Source organism: Crotalus tigris, unplaced genomic scaffold (genome assembly GCF_016545835.1).
Source record: "Crotalus tigris isolate CLP2741 ecotype Arizona unplaced genomic scaffold, ASM1654583v1 scf7180000017793.814357, whole genome shotgun sequence".
NCBI classification, from domain to species: domain Eukaryota; kingdom Metazoa; phylum Chordata; class Lepidosauria; order Squamata; family Viperidae; genus Crotalus; species Crotalus tigris.
The window spans coordinates 178,798-200,112 of NW_024096640.1; the positions used below are offsets into that span (position 1 = coordinate 178,798).

The 21,315-nt window shown below is 46.1% G+C and overlaps 1 protein-coding gene across 1 annotated transcript; it reads right to left on the minus strand.

Moving 5' to 3' along the window:
- Positions 1–3,582: 3,582 nt before the first annotated feature.
- Positions 3,583–19,370, minus strand: LOC120307604 (CD209 antigen-like protein 2). The gene is made up of 9 exons (XM_039342502.1): positions 19,229–19,370; positions 18,787–18,858; positions 16,174–16,191; positions 14,979–15,086; positions 11,244–11,342; positions 10,750–10,836; positions 9,958–10,109; positions 8,741–8,850; positions 3,583–4,009 (listed from the first exon to the last, which is right to left on the minus strand). The coding sequence occupies exons 2-9, from the start codon at positions 18,812–18,814 to the stop codon at positions 3,850–3,852; spliced, it is 762 nt and encodes a 253-aa protein (XP_039198436.1). The 5' UTR covers positions 18,815–18,858; positions 19,229–19,370; the 3' UTR covers positions 3,583–3,849.
- Between the last annotated feature and the right edge of the window lie 1,945 nt (positions 19,371–21,315).

Here is a 21,315-nt window from a genome sequence, read left to right on the forward strand (position 1 = left end):
CTTACTGGTGTACACCGCTTAGAGAGTGCTTGCACTTAAAGCTGTATATAAGTCTCATAAATAAAAATAAATATAAACTATTCAAAAGAAACAGACCCAACAAAAGAGGAGGTGGACTTGTATTATACATAAAAGATCACTACATCTCTACAGAAATACACAAAACTAAAGATGAAAACCTCCTAGAATCCATATGGATCAAAATAAAAGGAAAAAAGAATGACATTGCCATAGGTATATACTACAGGCCACACAACCAAGCAGAAGAATTAGATGAACTCTTTGCTAATCAGTTAACAAATGTATGTAGGAAACATACCACGGTAGTAATGGAAGACTTTAACTACCCTGATATCAACTGGAGACAAACTCCACAGCAAGTAGGAGATTAAATAGATTCCTAACCAACTTAGCTGACAACTTTGTCATCCAAAAGGTAGAGGAAGGAACTATAGGAAAAGCTATACTGGACCTAAGTCTAGATAGATGGAGTTGAAGTTGCCAGAACCTGGGCAAGGGTGATCACATCATGCTGGAATATAATGCAAACAGAAGCAATAGAATACAACCAGTGTGTTAAACTTTAAAAAGCTGTTTTTAACAAACTCAGAGAAAGCTTAAGAAAATTTCATGGATAAAAATCCTAAAGGGGAAAACAACTCAAGAAGCATGGCAAACACTGAAAAATATAATCATAAAAGCCCAGGCCAACACAATGCCACTAAAAAAAAAAAAAATCCAACCAGCATGGTTGTACAAAGATCTCTCTGATAAACTGAAAGACAAAAGGCATAAGTACAAAAAATGAAAAAAGAGACAGATAACTAAGGCAGAATATCAGCAGATAGCCCGAATCGGCAAATATGGTCAGGAAAGTAAAGAATGAACAAAGACTTGCAACAAAAGTAAAAGATAATTTTAAAAGTTTCTTTCAACATATAAATAATAAAAAAAAGTCAAGGAAACAGTCGATCCACTAAAGAGAGAAGATGGCAAGGAAGTAACAGACAGTAGAGAAAAAGCAGAGCTGCTTAACTCATTCTTTGCAGCAGTTTTCACACAAAAAGAAATTATAGCCCAACCTATCAAAAACATAACTGTAAAAGACAGACTAGAAATAAAAATTAAAATAAGCAAGAAAATGATAAGAGAATACCTGTCTGACCTTGATGAATATAAATCATTGGGGCCTGATGGATTACATCCCAGAGTTCTAAAAGAGCTGGCAGATGTTATCTCAGAACCATTGTATCATGTCTTTAAAAAAATCTTGGTGCACTGAGGAACTACCAGAGGATTGAAAAAGAGCTGATGTGGTTCCCATCTACAAAAAAAGGAAAAAAAACAGACCCAGGAAACTACAGACCAATCCACTTGACACCAATACCTGCAAAGATACTGGAAAAAATAATCATATCTATCTCATAACCAGGCCTGAAACCCAACTGAAAGGAGCCCAGATAATCTGAACACACACACACACACACACACCCAGGCTCCTTTGGAGCTGCAACACAACAACTTTTTTCTATCACCTTCCCTAAAAAGGTAAGGTGGGAAACTGGACAGAATTTGTCCAGGTAGGTCGGGTCCAATGATGGTGGACCAAGATCTCCTTGAATGGTGCCTTCTGCACCGATGCATTAATCACTGCCTGGATCCATCTGCAGGCCCTTGTCCTGGAGGATTTCGCCAGCCAGGAGGAACAAAGACCTAACAGGCAAGTAGTTGCATTCACAGCCCTGAGGACCCTGTCCACTTCCTCGGGTCCCACAGAGACAAGGCATTCCTGGATATGAGAGCTCCTCGGTGGTTTCTGAGCTTGGGGGCTTTCTTGCAGACGTTTCATGACCCCACTGGGTAACCTCATCAGGGATAGAAGGGGGGGGGCTTTGCATTAATTCTTCCAAGCCCTGTCAGTGTTGGTGGGGATGGTCATGGTGGTTCTTTGGCTGAGCTGTTCACTGTTGGCTTGTTTGGCAGTTCCTTGATTGGGATATTGTTTAATTGATTGTTGATCTGATGTTAATCTGTGCTCAAACAATAGCCCATCCAAAGGACCTCCAACGCCGACAGGGCAGGCCAACAGAATGGAAATGGAGAGCAAAGCCCACTCCTTACTAGCACTGAAGATGTTACCTGGGTAGGTCATGAGAAACCTCCACGAAGACAACCCAGCTCAGAGAGCACCAAGGACCCCTCATTTCAACCCTGAGCTATAAAGATTCTCCTTTATTGGCATTCCCAATAAAAAGGGAAAGTCCACCCAACAGGCGGAAAATGCACATTCATACAAAAGAAAGGAGATTTAATGCATCATCAATGCCCATACCACATGGCAGCAACCCCTACACTGCCCTGGAGTGAGCGGAAGGATATAGAAGATGTTATGTATACATTAGGGAAGGTCCCTTCCAAGTGAAATCTGCTTAGCTCCTGTGACTGCAGGAAATCATCCAACGAAGGGGCGTTTAGCAGCTCCTGGGCTCCTGGTTCCACCAGAAGATTGCTAGTGTTCTTTGGAAGGTTTGTTTCGCTTGCTTTCTAGCCTGGAATCTGCTCTCCTGTAGCTTAAGTCCCTTCTGCTCTGACTCTACTCTGGAAAGGTGGTGGGCAGGCCAGAAATAACCGTTCTTGTGTGTGCGATATCCTTTGGAAGCATTCCCACCTTCCCCTTGGTTATCTTTCCCCCAAAAGCTGTTTCTTCTTTCCAAGAAAAGTTTGCATTCGGATTGGGGGGGGGGAATTCCCAGAACAGATTCCCTGGGGGTGAAACTCAAACCAGTTTAATTGCTGCCACTCTAGAAATCTTCCTCCACTAAGGCGTGCCGGATTTCCAGACCCAGCAGCCTGTTTCCTGAAATAAAGCCAAGCGAGAGTGAGAAGGAACAAAGAACGTCTCGGTCTTCCTCAAGCTCTGCAGAGTCCCCACTATGCGTCGCTAATAGGTGGGGGAGGCTCTATCGGCTGCGGATTGAGTTCCAGGGGCTGGTTTTGACTAGGGTTGGCCCCGCAGGATCCCCTTTGTTCGCCCGGATCAGACAGACCAGCTAGGGTGGTCCTACCAAGTGGCCACATTCAGCAGGTCTGGGGCAGAGGAAAGTTTAGTGCCCCAGTTGTGACAACATTATGGAATTGCCTCCCGGAGGAGATTAACTTGGTCTCCTCTTGGTGGACATTTCTGAAATTGTTGGAGATGGAGCTGTGTGGGAGAGACATCCGCTGGTTTTACGATGTCTCAGTTTTTCGGCTTTCCCGTTTGTCTTTTTGTTTAGTGATGCTTTTCTTGTTCTTGTTGAGCCTCTCATGTGGTTTGGTGTATTAAAACACCATGGATGTTGTGAACCCTTCTTTTGTATTCTATGTCAGCCAAGGAACTTTTGAAGGCAGCAAAGTAGAGATGTGATAAATCAAACCTCTGTAATGACTTGGATGGCAAATCCTGGGATGGAGGGTGGGGTGCACATGGGCCCTCGGGGGTTTTTCGATACTCCCGCATGTAGTTCTTTTTATTTATTTAAAGATTTATATGGCCGACCACTCACTCTTAGTGACTGTGGGCAGCTTACAAACAATAAAGCTGAACGAAATAGAACGAACACAGAAAAGACAGTTTCTTTTTTCATTCTTTTTTACTTGTCCCTGAATTTGCTAAATAAGACCGTATCTTTGATCTCCGAAAAGGCAGGATGGAAAAGGTGTTTGGAAGCTGATGTCAAAGTCCTGAGTTCTTCCATGTCTCCACGCTGGCTGACTGGGGCAACTGTTTTTCAGAGGCAGGTTCCCCGAGTGGCGTTTCTTTCTCACTGGGTTCATCAAGTACAATTTTGTGCAACGTTCAGCAAAGAGCTAGTTTATCCATTTGTTCTCAGGTTTCTGCTTGCAAATGCCTCTTCCCTCAAGGGTACACTCCACAGCACTCCAACACTGTAAATGTGTATCACATTCATTATGTATTCTTACACATTTATTAGTTAGACGTCTGCCTGGTTCTCCATCCTTCCAGTATCTGGAAAGAAGAAACAACTGTTGTCAGTCCTCTAGACAAAATGAGTATCATTTATAGACTTTGGAGCAGGAAATAAATGTTGGATCCATTCACCTTCTTCCCTCACCTCAATGGGAGTTTCCAACAACTCCAAATGTTGGTCTGTGGTTGTTTTGGCAGAGAAATAGAGGTGGAGTTCACCAAAGTCTTGGCGACACATCTCCCCCTCCGTCCTCTTGAACAGACCTTTACGGATTACGGATCTCTAGGCAACCGTTTTATAAAAATGGGCCATGGCACCCTTCTTGGTTGCTTTGGGCATTGAGGCTTGGGGAGAATTCTGGAGTGTTTCTATTCCTCCCTTTGCCGGTGGTTTCAGTTGGGGGAGGGGGTGGGGGAGGAGAAGTCAGGGAGATGGGTACTCATTCATGGGGCACCGTAGAGTTTCGTCCTTTCCCCATTATTATCCTCGTGCAAGAAAGCAGTGGGGAAGGTCGTCCATCAGTTCAGGGCTCAGTGCCATCCCAATGTGTGATGGAATGTGCATCCGCAGGAGCAGAGTGTGTGTGTGGGGGGGGGGGAGATTTGGCTATACAGACTTTTCCCAGGAAGAGGCCCCTATTAAGAGACTTCACGGTCCTGGGTGGAGAAGAGGGGACGAGGTTCAGGGTAGCCACACCTTAGAACCTCTGAGATATTTTTTTTTCAAAAAAGTTTTTATTTTCCAATTATCAATTACATAAACAAAAAAGAAGAAATTTCACGTTTAACAAGATAAAGTAAATACACCTAGATGTCGCCTGCCCACCCCCACCCCGAAACTGCATCCTCCCTCTCTTGTACTCTCCCTTACTTCCCTCCTCCTTCTCCCTCCCCTCACCTCTCTCTCCCTTCCCCCTCTCCTCTCACCATCCTACTTCCTCCCAAGCCTTTCTCCTCCTCTCTCTCTCCCCTCCCCCTCTCCTCTCACCATCCTACTTCCTCCCTAACCTTTCTCCTCCTCTCTCATCCCTCTTCGGATACAGTACCGGGGAAATGCCCAAGCAACATCTCTCTCATAAGTTATCCCTTATTATCTTACTTTAATCCTATCATCTAACCTACCTACCCCCCCCACCCCAACCCCCCTCCCTCCCAGTCCCAAAAACCCACCCACCCCAACCTCCCCTCCCCCCCACTTCCCAGAGCTTGGCACAGGGTTTTCAAACATATTAAACAAAATCTACTTAACTTTAACTAATGCAAACTAAATCTAACTAAACCTATCCAACTATACAAATAAGAAAATTAATAAGTTACTTTAACTCAAATACAAAACAAATTTAAACAAATTAAAGAAAATCAACTATCAAAATCAAATAATGCCAAATTTAAAACAAAAATTATTCATAATCAAAATACTTTTAATGATATCTACTCTAATCAAAGTTTACTCATTTTTTTTTCAAACATATTAAACAAAATCTACTTAACTTTAACTAATGCAAACTAAATCTAACTAAACTTATCCAACTATACAAATAACAAAATCAATACATTACTTCAACTCAAATACAAAACAAATTTAAACAAATTAAAGAAAATCAATTATCAAAATCAAATAATGCCAAATTTAAAACAAAAATTGTTCATAATCAAAACAATACTTTTAATCATCTCTACTCTAATCAAAATTTACCCATTAAATCCCATATTTATTTTAACTTTAACTAATAGAAACTAAATCACAATAAGTAAAATGGAATTTATTCATCATCCAAACAGTACTTTTAATCATATCTACTCTAATCATAATTTACTCATTAAATCCCATATTTGTTCTTCATATAATTTATCCACCTTCTCCACACCGAGATGTGTATTTCTTTTAAACAATATAAACTTAGCTCTTAACTCTTTCCCCCCCAGACCCAAATGAATGTAATACCCTTTTCTCCCAAATCAAAACCTTATAACATTCTTATCCACTTTTAATATATCATAAGTACTCTCAAATATTAAATCACCAGATTAAAACCTATCAACTATTCTCTCGAACAGAAATCATAGCAGATACTCTCAGATATTAAATCCCTAGGTTAAAGCCTATCAAGTCTTCTCCCAGGCAAAAATCATAAATAACAAAAATTTAACAAAACTCCTTATAACAGCCGGCTGATATTCCAACTTCTCCTTCTATTATCTGTTACTTAGAAGATGACGAAAAACCTTCTGCTGTTCCATTATTTTACTTCTAAAAACTGCACGAGTCATGCCCGATTTCTTTGATAAATCTTCTGTTGAAGAGGACTGCTGCAAAGGTACAACCTCCATATCTTCTTCAATCAGCTGCTCTTCCGGCTTTTCTTCCACCTTTATCTTACTTCTAAAAGGTCCACAAGTACTCAATTTCATTAATGAATCTTCTGTCAAAAAAGATTGTTGCAAAGGTTTAACCTGCGAATCTTCTATCAGTTGCTGTTCCAACTTTTCTTCTAATACCTCAGTTCTAAAAGCTGCCCGAGTCATGCCCAATTTCTTTGATGAATCTTCTATTAAGGAGGACTGGTGCAAAGGTTCAACCTGCATATTTTTTCCAGTCAGCTGCTCTTCCAGCTTTTCTTCCACCTTTATTTTACTTCTAAAAGCTCCACAAGTACTCAATTTTATTAATGAATCTTCTGTCAAGAGAGATTGTTGCAAAGGTTTAACCTGCATATCATCTATCAATTGCTCTTCCAACTTTTCTTCTAATATCTCAACTGTAGGTAATAAAGAGCCCGCCTTCAAAACAGAAGTATAAAAATCCTTCCCTTTCAAAATTGTATCAAGTCTGTAGCGTGTCCCTGCATAATTCACCACTATTCCAGCCGGTATCTCCCATCTGAAACGAATCTGTGGCCTCTTAAGCTCATCAGCCAAAAAAGCAAAATGCTTTCTTACTTTAAGAATTCTTGAAGGTAGTTCTTTCAGAAGTATAACATCCTGGGCTGCAATTTGAAATCTCTGCTTGTAAAAGGCTTGTAAAATTTTATTACGAAGTGATCTACTAAAAAAATAAATAACCACATCTCGTGGCAGATTCCTCTGTCTTGCAACCCTTGAATTAACCCTAAAAACTTTTTCTGTCTCTCTCAATATTTCTTTAGGCTCGGATTCCAAAATAAGAGCTATATCCTTTGCAACCACTTGTCTCAAATCTTCTTGATTATTTTCCTGCATTCCTCTTATTCTTAAAGCAAACTCCATACTTCTGTATTGTAACATAGTAATTTCATCCTGAATTATTTCCACCTTATTTTCTATTTTATCTTCCAATTTTTCAGAATTTTCTACAGCAACATCAATACGCTGATCCAAACGATCTATGTGATCAGCAAACTTCTGAAGCACAGACGCTATATCTTCTCTCAATTTCCTAAATTTATTTTCAATAATTTCACTTATCTCTTTTTCAATCCGTCGTACACTATCTTCCAAAGCGTCCTGTAAGTCTTTAGGTAAAACTGCTGGTAAAGCTGAGAAAAGTGGTGGAAATTTAGACTCAACTTGCTGAGCTGTCTGCATTACCGAAGAGGAGATTGAGGCTTTAGAAACAAAAGCTCCAAAATGCTTTGAAGCCATCTTGGGAAAAAAAAAAAACTCTTAAAATCTTATAAAACCTTTAACAAAGAGAGAGAGAAAAAAGAAGACAAAAGGAGGGGAAAAAACAAAAACAAAAGCCCCCTGTGTAAATAAAAAGAAGAAGAAAAAAAAAGCTGTTACATTGTTTCAAATTAAAGTTCCGGTCCTTTCACTCTTAAAAACAACATCTCAGCGCCATTTTTCACCCCTCTCAAATAAGAAAAGAGAGAAGATGAAATCTTTTCCAGAGTTAAAGTCTCAAAATAATCACAGATATAATCTCCCTGGTCAGCTCTGTCTGCTTTAAATTTTACTCACAAGTTCATTTTGAAAGCAGATGTGTAAGTAGCGTCTAGCTTTGCCCCCCCCCCCAAAAAAAATTAGAGCAAAGGCATCCTGGAATGTGGAGAACGCCTCAGACTCCATGGGAGCTCTCACCCTCCGACCTCCAAAGAAAAAAAAAACTTTGGGGTCTCTCGGGGAGCCCTGCCACTATCCGAGGGAAACTCATCTCCTCCCCTTCACCCAGGGAGAGAGATTCCAAGCCACGAGATGGCTGTTGCTCGCTGTCTCAGCTGGCTTTGACACATTCCAGGGCGGACGGCTGAGAACAGCCGCCATCGCCACCGCCGTCACAGGAACTTCTGAGATATTATCCAGTAAGTTAGGAGGTTATAGCTTTAGCTTGGCAAGATTCTGTCCATTGGGTGCAAAAACAAATAAAGAAGTGAACTCTATTCGTTGTGTCATCTCTAGGCCCAACACAATGCTAAAGATATGGTTGGATGAGAGAGAGAGAGAGAGAGAGAGAGAGAGAGAGAGAGAGAGAAAGAGTTAGATATAGATAATACACACACACACACACGCACACACACATATATACAGAGACACATATATATACATATACAGAAGATTCTATCCCCCAATGTATCTGCAGCAATTTGTAATGACCCCCACATAATGTGGTGAAACATCACACAAATACCATTATTATTATTATTATTATTATTATTATTATTATTATTATTATTATTATTATCATCATCATCATCATCATCATCATCATCATACACACTGCATCTTTTGCCACCTCTCTCCGATTTCAAAATATTTCAGGCTGTAAGAAACAAACTTGAATTTGGCCCTTACTCTTTTTGAGGTTTAGTTCCGAGAGCCACCCATTTCCATTCACTGTCAATATAACGCAATCCAATCCAGTAAGAACCATGTTTCGTCTTAATTGAGTCTTCTAAGAACCTCTGAAAGAAAAAAAGTCCACACGTCAGTTACAGTGAACAAAGGGGAGATTCTCACCTTATGGACCTTCCAAATCAGAGCCTCCCTAGAAGCATCAGGGGAGGAATGTGTAGAAGCAGCAGCAATGCAATCCGTGCGGTACAATCACAAAGAGTGGGGCAGATCAGATTCCCGAAAGAATGGAACCTCCAGGAGGAACCAAGCAGGCCTTTGGCTGAACCAGCAGAGCCACGAAAGCCACGATCAAACCTAGTCTATGGGCCATTCCGCATTTGCACGTAACCATGGTGAGAAATGACCAGGGAGCTGCCTTGTTCCACCCTTCCCCAAGTCCTTGTCTCATCTCCTCCTCAGCCCAGAACTCTTCCCTCATCCCTCTCTCTGGCCTTAGTTTGTCCCCATAAAATCCGCAACCACCTGCAGGCCATCCACAATGAACAGAATCTGATGCCCACTCAAGTCATCCCACAGGGGAGGAGGCACTGAGGTTGGTGAGAGCCTATCTGCTCGCCTTCTTTCCTTCTTCTGATCAGCTGCTCACTGCCCCTGCTTGGGGGCTTCCAGGAGGGAGGAGCCCTGCAACACTACCAGCCAGCAGGAAAGGCCAGGTCTCTCAACACTGGCAACACCTGTCCACACCTCCGCAATGGCTTTACGGAAGCCTCCTCGGTTGCAGCACAGAGTCTTCTTTCAGACTCCGCACAACTGTGGGCCCAAAAGCTCCATGGCAGCTTGCAGGGAGCTGCCACGCTTTGAGAGGGAAAGTGGAGCTTGGAAACAAAACAGCCTGAAACCCACGCTGACAAGGAGCCCCTCTGCAGCTCTGTTCAGCACCCATGCAGAGCTGCTGAGTGTTGGCACTGGTGCTTTCCTGTGTCAAGCCGTGGGTCCAAGCCTTCCACCCCCACCCCACCCAAGACCCATCTGATCCCTCTCCTGCACCCCTGGCCTGAAAGCACGGGGACAGCTTTCAATCAGATGTCTTGCTCTCCCCATTCTCCAGAGTCCATCAATGCAGGAGAGGGATCCGCGATGGGTACAGCCAATTTTAGGCTGGTGTCCTTTTCTGCCAAAATCAAGGCCAGGAGAGAGAAGGGCAGGGTGCTTACCTCCTCCACGTCATCAGTAATATCAGCTATGTAAGCTTTCGATTTATTGCATAGCTCCACTGTGCCCTCAAAACTCAGGGATCGGTAACCAAATAAATACAGGTGGCCCTTATAGGCTGTCCAGTCATGATTCAGTTTGTAATGAAGTTCAGCTTTGAACAAATTATCATTGGGACGTGAAGAGGGAAAGAAGAAAGAAAAATGAGAAGGACCACAGTTAGGCAAATTCTTTCATCCATTTTATTTAAAAAAAAATATTTTAAGAAAAAAGATGCTTTTTCACGAGGCAACTGGACTTTCTTGTTTTTCTTTTCAAGGTGTTTTGCTTCTCATCCAAGAAGCTGCTTCTTCTCTTTTGAAGAAAAGAAACGTCTTCAAAGAAAAACAAGAAAGTCCAGTTGCCTCATGATAAAGCATTATGGGACACCTAATTGGATACTTGCTGATAAGCAGGAGGCTAGATGGGAACAAGGGAAAGCTAACCATGAGCTTTGGGCGCGAAAACCCCAGATCCAGCTTTGCTTCTGCTGTAGCCACTTGCCTTAGGAAAGTGGACCTTTGGCTAATCATGAGCCTGAATGTCTCTCTTTTCTAACTGACCAAGTTGGGATAGCTGACAATCTGCCCAAGCAATGCTTTAAAAAACCAGCATGGTGCACTGCCCTAATCTGCGGGCCTGATTGATGGTGCCTATAAAATTGCAAACAACAACAACAACAAAAATAACCCTGCTTGGAGAATGCTGTCACTCTATCCGGCTTCTTAGTAATCACAATCTGTGGAAAAACTTACCAATCTCTGCTTGAAGTTCTTTGATCTTTTGAGCCCATGGAATCAACTGTCTTGCCACCTTCTCAGCTTCCATAATCAGGTCGGTATCTGAAACACACGCAGCAAGATCACCTCTTCAGATCCGAGGCTGCCTCCTGGGTTTATCAAGAATGTGTTTCCTTCCAATCCTCTGAAAGTATCTGTCAGTCTCTGCAACTAGGAAGTGTCTAAAGCAGACTGAGCAGCTCCTCAAGGACATTGTGACAAAGTTCAGTCAGAGTTTCCCATGGGGAATATTGACAGCTTCTGGAATCCCCCCCCCCCCAGTCTTTTTCCCTCTTCCTTAGTTTGTTCTGACATCATCCTGGGACTGAAAGTGTATAAGCAGCAGATGGATGCGAATGCTCCTTCCATTCTGATGGAACCCACCAATCTAGCTAGAGGAAGGAAAATTGGCTCGGTGGATTTGTGGACAGGAATGCACGTGCTCTTTCAGAGTGGGACTCTTTGCTTACCGTTAAGGGTGCCATACTCAGCATTCTGTGCAATCATATATTGCCTGATTTGGGCAACTGCCTGCCGAAGTGGATCCCGTTTTGCCTTTTCTTCAGCACCTGAAGGAGAGGTTTAATTACCACATAATAAGTTGGACTGAGAGCCATTTGGCATTGTGGTCAAAGTGGGAGAGCATGAAATCTTGTCCCACCTTGGGCACAAAGCCCTCGGGTGACCTTGGGCCAGTCACGTGGGCTCAGCCCTAGGAAGGCAGTAATGGCAACCCCCTTCTAAAAACCTGGCCAAGAGGTTATTTAATTAGACATCAGTTGATAAGAGATGGACTTAAGAAACAAACATGGATATTTGATCCAGGACAAATTACTCTTAACTTTTGATCCAATTTGAGATATATAAGAGATCATGGTAGATTTTTCACAAGTTGATTAAAATAACAGTTTGTTAACATAGGGTTTGGAAACTTTAATCTTGTGGTGTTCTTCTTCTTCTTGTTGTTAGGATTAATCTTCAATTCGAGGCTACCTGCAATTCTATTTTAGTTACATCAACAGCATCTGGAACTCCACCTCTCCCCCCCCCTCACCTTTACAGCCCAAGAAACGAGGCTGTTTCCCATGCCCCTGTGGCAGCTGCCAGCTAACCTGGCTCTTCTCCAGCCGTTGTCTGGCTTCTGATACTCCCTCCTTCTCCCACGCTCCTTCCGACATGCCTTTAGAGCAGTGGTTCTCAACCTTCCTAATGCCGCGACCCTTTAATACAGTTCCTCATGTTGTGGTGACCCCCAACCATAAAATTATTTTTGTTGCTACTTCATAACTGTAATTTTGCTACTGTTTTGAATCGTAATCTAAATATCTGATATGCAGGGTGTATTTTCATTGCTACGAATTGAACATAATTAAACATAGTGATTAATCACAAAAACAATATAGCAATGCTGGCTGGAGAAGCTTACTCTTCCTTGCTCAAAAATGTTGGGAGGGAGGGAAGGGGAAGGAAGGAAGATTGAAGGGGAAAGGAAGGAAGGAGAAAGAGATTGAAGAGGAAGGAATGGAGATGGAAGGAAGGAAGGAAGGAAGGAAGGAAGGAAGGAAGGAAGGAAGGAAGGAAGGAAGGAAGGAAGGAAGGAAGGAAGATTGAAAGGGAAAGGAAGGAGATGGGGAAGGAAAGAAGGAAGAGAGAGAGAGATTGAAGGGGAAGGGATGGAGATGGAAGGAAGGAAGAGAAAATTGAAGGGGAAAGGAAGGAGATGGAGAAGGAAGGAGATTGAAGGGGGAAGGAAGGAAGGAAAGAAGGAAGGAAAGAAGGAAGGAAGGAAAGAAGGAGAGAGAGATTGATGGGGAACGGATGGAGATGGAAGGAAGGAAGATTGAAAGGGAAAGGAAGGAGATGGAGAAGGAAGAAGATTGAAGGGGAAAGGAAGGAAGGAAGAGAGATTGAAAGGGAAGGGAAGGAGATGGAAGGAAGGAAGGAAGGAAGGAAGGAAGGAAGGAAGGAAGGAAGGAAGGAAGGAAGGAAGGAAGGATGGATCTTTGGAGAGTCATGTTTTCCCAGATGGTGACGAACTGCAACTCCCAGAATTCCCCACTCTTCCAGTGCTTTTTAGGGCTGCTGGAGATGGTAGTCTGGAGCCCCCCATCCTCATCCTGGCACCTCTTGCCCTCTTCCAGCCGCCCCCCCGGGACCTGCCCACCCCTCCAGCCTCCTGAGCGCCATCGCAGTGGTGGGATCGTGGGAGTCCCTTTCCACGCTGCGCAGCCCTTCACCACCACGACCTTTCCCCGACTCGTCACACGCGAGAGGGGCATGGCTGGAGCACCAGCTCCTGCTCGGAAAGCACCGCTTCTCCGCTCCCGGCCCGTCCGGCTGGTCTCCAATGCACATGGCTCTGTTCTGGGCCCAGTACTCTTCAACATCTTCATCAATGACTTGGATGAAGGGATAGATGGGGAACTCATCAAATTTGCAGACGACACCAAGCTGGCAGGAATAGCCAACACTCCAGAAGACAGGCTTCAGATACAGAAGGATCTGGACAGACTTGAACACTGGGCACTAAATAACAAAATGAAATTCAATGGTGAAAAAAGCAAGGTTCTACATTTAGGCAAGAAAAACCAAATGCACAAGTACAGCATAGGTGGCACCATGCTCAATAGTATTAACTGTGAGAGGGACCTCGGAGTCCTAGTAGACAATCACTTAAATATGAGCCAGCAGTGTGCTGCAGCTGCCAAAAAGGCCAACACAGTGCTAGGCTGCATTAACAGAGGGATAGAATCAAGATCACGTGAAGTATTAATACCACTCTTTAATGCCTTGGTAAGGCCACACTTGGAATACTGCATCCAGTTTTGGTCACCACGATGTAAAAAAGATGTCGAGACTCTAGAAAGAGTACAGAGAAGAGCAACAAAGATGATTAGGGGACTGGAGGCTAAAACATATAAGGAACGGTTGCTGGAATTGGGTATGTCTAGTTTAATGAAGAGAAGGACGAGGGGGGACATGATAGCAGTGTTCCAATATCTCAGGGGCTGCCACAAAGAAGAGGGAGTCAAGCTAGTCTCCAAAGCACCTGAAGGCAGGACAAGAAGCAATGGGTGGAAACTAATCAAGGAGAGAAGCAACCTAGAACTAAGGAGAAACTTCCTGACAGTTAGAACAATTAATCAGTGGAACAGCTTGCCTCCAGAAGCAGTAAATGCTACAACACTGGAAGTTTTTAAGAAGAGACTGGACAGCCATTTGTCCGAAATGGTGTAGGGTTTCCTGCCCGAGCAGGGGGTTGGACTAGATGACCTCCAAGGTCCCTTCCAACTTTACTACTATTATTATTATTATTTGGGCATTGCCCTCTTCCCCACCGCCTGGCTGCTTCTGAGGCCCAGAGCCTGACAAGCCAGGAAGGAGTTGCTCCTGCCCACCAGCCCCAGGGCCGTGCTGGGCGCCAGAGGGCCGAGGTGGCCTCTGACAGTGAGGGAGGTGGGCCGGGCAGTGCGGGGGAAAGCTCTGGCGTGGTGTGGAGGATGGCCAGGGTTGGAGCACGGGCAGGAGGCATGGGGATTGGCTCGGCGCCGCAGCTCAGCTCAGCTCAGCTAGCAGCGGCAGCAGTGGCGGAGCAGCCCAGCGGCAGCGGCAGCAGTGGCCCAGACCCGGCTCGGCTCGGACTGGCCACCAACGCAGCTTAGCCGGCCCGGGGTGCGCGTGTCAAGCCCCTGGGCTTGCCGTGAGCTGGGAGACGGGGAGGACGCAACCAGCAGCAGGCCGACGTCCGCATGGCCCCCATGAGCACCGCCCGACTTCCAACAGTCAGCTGGGAGTCAGATCGGCGTCCGGACGTCGGTGGGGAACTGGCGGGCCACTACACACCGCCCGGCTCCCGACAGCCAGCTGAGAGTTGGCCCAGCGTGCGCACGTCAGCTGGGAGTTGGCCCAACCTCCACTTTTCGGCCAGACTCCTGGGAATCAGCTGGGAGTCATCCTGGCTCCCAGCCAGCAGCTGGGAGTCGGCATGGCCGCCGCGGGATGGTGCTGTGGCGGCAGGAGCAAGCGCTGTCGGAGGAGAAGAGCACCCAGGAGAAGCCGGCGGAGGAGGAGGAGCCGGAGGAGGAGGAGGTGACCCCTGTGAAAGGGTCGCCGACCCCCAAAAGAGTCGCGACCCACAGGTTGAGAACCGCTGCTTTAGAGACTCTCAGCGTGGATAAATTTATTGGATAAAATTAAAGACTTACATAAACTGATATACCAAATGGTATACAAAATTAGACAGAAGACCATGACGATGCCGAGCATTGCACAATTGTAGCCTTTGAGACATTCTTCTATTTTCGTTGGGGTGCCTGTGTTTTGAAAAGGAAGCCTTGATTAGAAATGTTCTGAGGAGGTAACAATAAGGATTGTTGTTGTCCATCTTCATAATGCATTTTCACTTGCAGTGAGACCCTGATCTGCAACTGCCCCAGAACTGGGCCCTCAATGGGCAAACCTGTTCATGAAGAAGCCTTCATGAAGTGCTCACCTTTGGAGGAGATGTCCAATCTGCCTTTCACTCTATGGTGGTGGCCGTAGATTATAGACATGACGTCCACCTCAAGCGTCACTGGGTAAGCAGGGAGCAGAGCTGGCACACACCCCTGAAGGGTTCAACAGCACCCAGACCAAGATAGATAGGGCTTTGGACCTAATTGCTCCTCAACTTCTTGGGTTGACACAGCCTCACGTGCTTCCCTTCCCTTCTCCCAGGAAGTCTCCGTGGCTGAGGATGGTCTTCCATCACTACCCCACCCCTTCACCACTAGCCCATCCTGTGTGCTTTCATTCTGCCCAAGAGCCCAAAGCAGCCAGCTTAACGTAGCACCACCGCTGGGACCAACTCTGCTCACCCTCGGCAGACCAATGGCTGGCCTTGGGCAACAAACGTTCTTAGGCATGCCTGAAGCCCCCCATAGAAAGATGATTAACCATAGCCAAATTGGGACGGGGGCTTCTTCCCTTAGGAGAGAGCCCTTCTCTGTCTCTCCCTTGTAATGAAACACCTCAGTGTTTGCTCCTTCCAACAGAAATGGCTTCCCTCATCTCCCCCCTGCTACTGGGGGCCTCAAAGGTTTTGGTGGGCTGTGCTGGGGGTCCTCCTCTGAGGAGACCCTCCTCCCCCTGTGCTTCCTCTGGCAGCATCCCAGGATGAGCAGGGGGTCTCCATTCCTTCTCTACCTGGAAAGGATCCTGGTCCTCTCTTCCCTCGGACCTCTCCTCTAGGACGGGGCTCCTTGCCACTGCTTGGCATGCGTCCCCACAACCATCCAGGTGATGGAAGGCTGTGGGGAGGCTGCTCCAAGGACAGACTTGATGGATCACCAGGTTCTTTAAGAACAGTTTGGGCCCCCAAACCTGATTTACTACACAGATTTTTTTCTGATTCATACTTACGTTCAGGTTTCGCTGGACCTGGAAAAAATGACAGAAAACAATTTGACCACCAATATGTCAAATAGGATCAGCCCCAAGCTAGTGTCCGACCAAGAATCCTATCTCCAAAATGTCAACATCTGCCTAAAAGCCTTAATGAGGAGGCTTTGTTTTACTGGTTGAGAAGCTGCAGGAATTCCATTGCAATCAAGGAGGAGGTGGAGGAGGAGGAGGAGCAGGAGGAGGAGTTGGAGGAGGAGGAAGAAGAGGAAGAAGAAGAAGAAGAAGAAGAAGAAGAAGAAGAAGAAGAAGAAGAAGAAGAAGAAGAAGAAGAAGAAGAAGAAGAAGAAGAAGAAGAAGAAGAAGAAGAAGAAGAAGAAGAAGAAGAAGAAGAAGAAGAAGAAGAAGTCGACTAAGCTCTACTAGTTGCCTTCTGCAGATAAGTAATTCAGTTTTAACATGATGCTTAGGGTAAACATAAGTCCACCATACAAGAAAGCAGAAAAATAAAAAAAATGAAAACAACATTTACCAAACAATAATGAATTAATTAAAAAGAACACAAAACACAAGCAAACTCAGAGGACAGACGTCAATGGACCACCAGGTCTTTTTCTGACATTACCGGACTTACTGGATGGATTATCAGATGCATAGTTACCTGCTGGGCTTTTTGCTGGAGTTAGAAAAAAACAGAAAACAAACTGAGCTCCAATATGTCAAACAGGACCAGCCCCAGGACGACAAGGACAAAGAGGAGGACCAGAAGGAGGACCAGGAAGAGGAGGAGGACTGTGGGGTCCTTGGTGTTCTCTGAGCTTGGTAGTTTCCTTGCAGACATTTCATTACCTAAATATGTATCATCTTCTGTGCTAGAAGGGAATGGGGTTTGAGGAGGAGGACGAGGACAAGGACAAGGACAAGGACAAAGAGGAGGACCAGGAGGAGGAGGACGACTGTGGGGTCCTTGGTGTTCTCTGAGCTGGGTGGGTTCCTTGCAGACATTTCATGACCCAACTAGCTCATCAGTGCTAGTAGGGAGTGGTGGTAGTGGTGGTGGTGGTGGTGGTGGTGGAGGAGGAGGAGGAGGAGGAGGAGGAGGAGGAGGAGGACGACGACGACGACAAGACAAAGAGGAGGACCAGGAGGAGGAAGACTGTGGGGTCCTTGGTGTTCTCTGAGCTTGGTAGTTTCCTTGCAGACATTTCATTACCTAAATATGTATCATCTTCTGTGCTAGAAGGGAATGAGGTTTTAGGAGGAGGAGGAGGACAGGGAGGAGGAGGAGGACAAAGATCAGGACCAGGACCAGGACCAGGACTGTGGTGTCCTTGGTGCTCTCTAAGCTTGGTGGTTTCCTTGTAGACATTTCATGACCCAATTAGGTATTCTCTTCTGTGCTAGAAAGGAGTGGTGAAGGAGGAGGAGGAGGAGGAAGAGGAGGAGGAGGAAGCAGCTTAAGCACTATTAGTCCCAGATAAGTAATTGAGCTTTAACATGAGGCTTGGGATAAACACACATCCACCATCCAACAGAGTGAAAACGTTTTAAAAAAATGAAAATAACAATTTACAAAGTAATAATGAATGAATTGAAAAGAACACAAAACACAAGCAACCTGAAAGGACAGACTTCGATGGAGTAGGAGGAGGAGAAAGAGGAGGACTGTGGGGTCCTTGTTGCACTACTTGGGCACTGAAACATCTGCAAGAAAACAGCCAAGCTCAGAGACCACTATGGAACCCACAGTTTGGGGTGGGATATCTTCAATATGCTCATGATATCATTCATTCTTCTGGACCCCAGAAAGATCAAGTGACAATGTCAAAGTCCTGATCCAGTGTCAGGAAACTGGGTGGGCCTAAATGGGGGTGAGCAGATTATCTTTATTTGACCGATGGTCTTGTTCTGAAAACATTCCAACTTTGGTCCTGAGATGGCTTGTACCTATTTATTTATTTCAATTTACATGCCAGCCATCTCACTATCCAAAGCAACTTGCTATCCATTCAAGACTTGTGCACAGTCTGGGGGTTCCCTTGGAGTCCCATTGCTTACTTGAAGAGACCAGACCAGTCTTTCTGGAAGCAAACTGGCAACCACCACGGCTTGCAAAGTAGGGCTGTTATAAGAGCATCCTGAGCCATACCCATAATTGCCTGTGCTGCTCTCTTCTGGATTAGGTGAAGCTTCTGGACGGTATTCAAGACCTTCACCAATTAGAGCATGTTGCAGTAGCCAGGCCATGGGAAGGAATAACTTTCTGAAGGACCTCCTGATCTAGGAAAGGGCACAACTGGTGCACCAGGTGGAATTGTGCAAGACTTCCTGGCCACAGGTGTCACCTGTTCACCAAGCAGTGGCTCTTTGTCCTGGAAGACTCCCAGATCTTTCATTCACACATTCTGGGTTCTTCCTTCCCCATTGCAGCAAGTCAGCAAATGGTCTCCAAGATCCTCCCAAGAAGGAAGTCTACCGGTAGGGCACACTGACATTCTCATACATGGCCTAGGGTCTCCTGCTTGAACAAGGACTAGAAGACCTCCAAAGTCCCTTCCAACTATGATGATGAGGATGGTGGTGATGATAATGATGACATATTTTGAGGAAAAGATGGCAGGTAAGATAGCTTACCTTTTGCTGCTGGTGGTTTGGGAGCCATTTTACCTGATCAGCGCATGTAGCATATCATCCCAATGTGTACAGCTGGAGAATGGAGCAGATTGTGAGATTTAATGTAAGTGGAAATCCAAACATTTTGGTTAAAAAGAGAAAGTGGTCAGCGAAATGGAGACAGCTTAGAATTGACTCATATCTCCTAAGCTGGGTTATATGTGGATGCTCCAACACTGGAGTTTTTAAGAAGAGATTGGACAACCATTGTCTGATATGGTATAGGACTTCCTGCTTGAACAGGGGTTTTGACTAGAAGACCTCCAAGATCCCTTCCAATTCTATTGTTCTGTTCTTTTCTGTTTTACTCTGCTCTGCTCTACTCTACTCTACTCTACTCTACTGTACCTGATTCTCTTTCCCCATTGGTAAAGGGTGGTGGGCATAGGAACAGGATACCTACCCAAACTCTGGACTCTTAGTCTACTACCAGGATTGCACTGTGACTTGGAGCTGCGCTGGACTTAACTCTTTGTGTCTTCAGCTGGATCTTCCTTCTGACAGTTTTTGACAGTTTGTTCCCTTATGATGTAGAATATTCAACTTCTGCCGGTCTCCCATTGGCTGGCTGCTGGGCCCAATCAACATCCAGCACTTAGCCTTCAGTTTCCTCCTTTGACCCCCCCCCTTTCTCCTCCTCCTTTTAACTTTTGTCATTCACATTTCCCTCTGTCCCTCCTTTTGTGTCCTTTCTTTAATGATTCCATCCCAGCGTTTCTTTCATATTAATGTAATTCTTGTCCTGCTGTGAGTTGTCCTGCTGCAAGTTGTGCAGTCTCCTTACCATGGTTAGATGCGAATGTAGGGTGACCCATACGCCACATTTGATAGTTCCCCCCCCTACTCCGAGCCGTGCACCAAGAGGAGGAGCTATTCCTGGTTGCCTTATTGCATCAGGAACTGGGCACACCCTGGTCTCTTCTAATTGTGCTTTATGGGTTGCATTACTGCTTCCCCAGGTTCCCCCACCCATGTTCCTGGGGCGGCTCCCATCCGGGAGTTCCTAGAGTGAGATTCCCTCCCTCCTTCACTCTAAACAATTGCTGGTTTTCCTAGTTCAGGTGTTCCCAGACAGAGATGTTCTAAAGAGACATCGCCCTCCCTGGATAAGACTGGCTTAGAGTAGACCTAAAGCAGCGGTTCTCAACCTGTGGGTCGCGACCCTTTTGGGGGTTGAACGACCCTTTCACAGGGGTCGCCTAAGGCCATTGGAAAACATATTCCCGATGGTCTTAGGAACTGAGACACTGCTCCGCATCCGTCTCCGCACGGCCTTCTCCGCCATTTGCAGAGAGAGAGACCGAGAGGCACTTTCACTTCCCTTCTCTCTCTCTCTCAGGCGGACTTACCTCCTGCAGGGCTCCTGATTGGTCCTGCGCCCGGGTGCCCCACCCACTGGGAGAAGCGCAGCCAGGGCCTCGTGGCCTTGGAGCTGCCCGGGGAAGCCCCGGGATCCCTGCTCGGAGCGGCCCGCTGGAGGCTCCGCTGAGCGGGCCAGTTTTCCCGCAAGCCACGGCCCAAGGGAGACCAGCCCCTGCGATCCCCAGCCAGCCTGACCATTGGACCCGCTGGCCAGGAAGGTGCATCGGAGTCCAGGCTGCCGGGAAGGAAGAAGGAGATTCAGCAAAGGTAGGACAGGAGAGCCGCCTCCTGGAGCCCAGCGCTGCCGGCGGCTTCCTTGCCATCCTCTTCCCTTCTTCCTCCTACTGCCTCCAAGGCAGCTCGGGCGGGTGCTGGGGCAAGAGGGGTGCCTGGGGGGAGCAGCCGGGCTGGCAGAGGGGCTGGTGGGCCATGTGGCACCAGCCCCCACTGCGGTTCCATCGGATGGGCAGAGGGCGAGGCCAGGCAGTGCAAAGTCCTGGCTGGGATGGCGGCAGCAGTTTTCTCGCCCTTCTCCTCTCCTTCTTCCTCCTGCTTGCCCCCAAGGCAGCTCGGGCAGGCGCCAGGAGGAAGAGGGGTGCCTGGGGGGGAGCAGCCGGGCTGGCAGGCCGCGTGGGGACCCCCGACGATGCAGCAGTTGCCTCCGCCAGCGGTGCCGCTGCCTCCCGTCCTGCTCCCCCTCCCCGCCCGTTCAGCTGAGGACGCAGCGGAGGCTGGGCCAGGGGCGGAGGAGACCCCCGACGATGCTGCCATAAGAGAGGAAAGAGAGAGAAACAGAGGAAAATAGAGAGGAAAGAAAGAGAAAGGGAGGAAACAGAAAAGAGAGAGAAAGAAAGAGGAAAGAGAGAAAAAGAGAGAAAGAGAGAGAGAGGAACGAGAGAAACGGGGAGAGGAAAGAGAAAGAGGAAAGAGGGACAGAGAGAAGAGAGAGAGGAAAGAGAGAAAGAGAGAGAGAGGAAAGAAAGAAAGGAAAGAGAAAGAGAAAGAGAGAAACAGGAAAAGAGAGGAAAGAGTGAAAGAGAAAGAGGGAGAAAAGAGAGAGAAAGAGAAAGAGGAAAGAGAGAGAAAGGGAGGAAACAGAGCAAGAGAGAGAGGAAAGAGAGAGAGAAA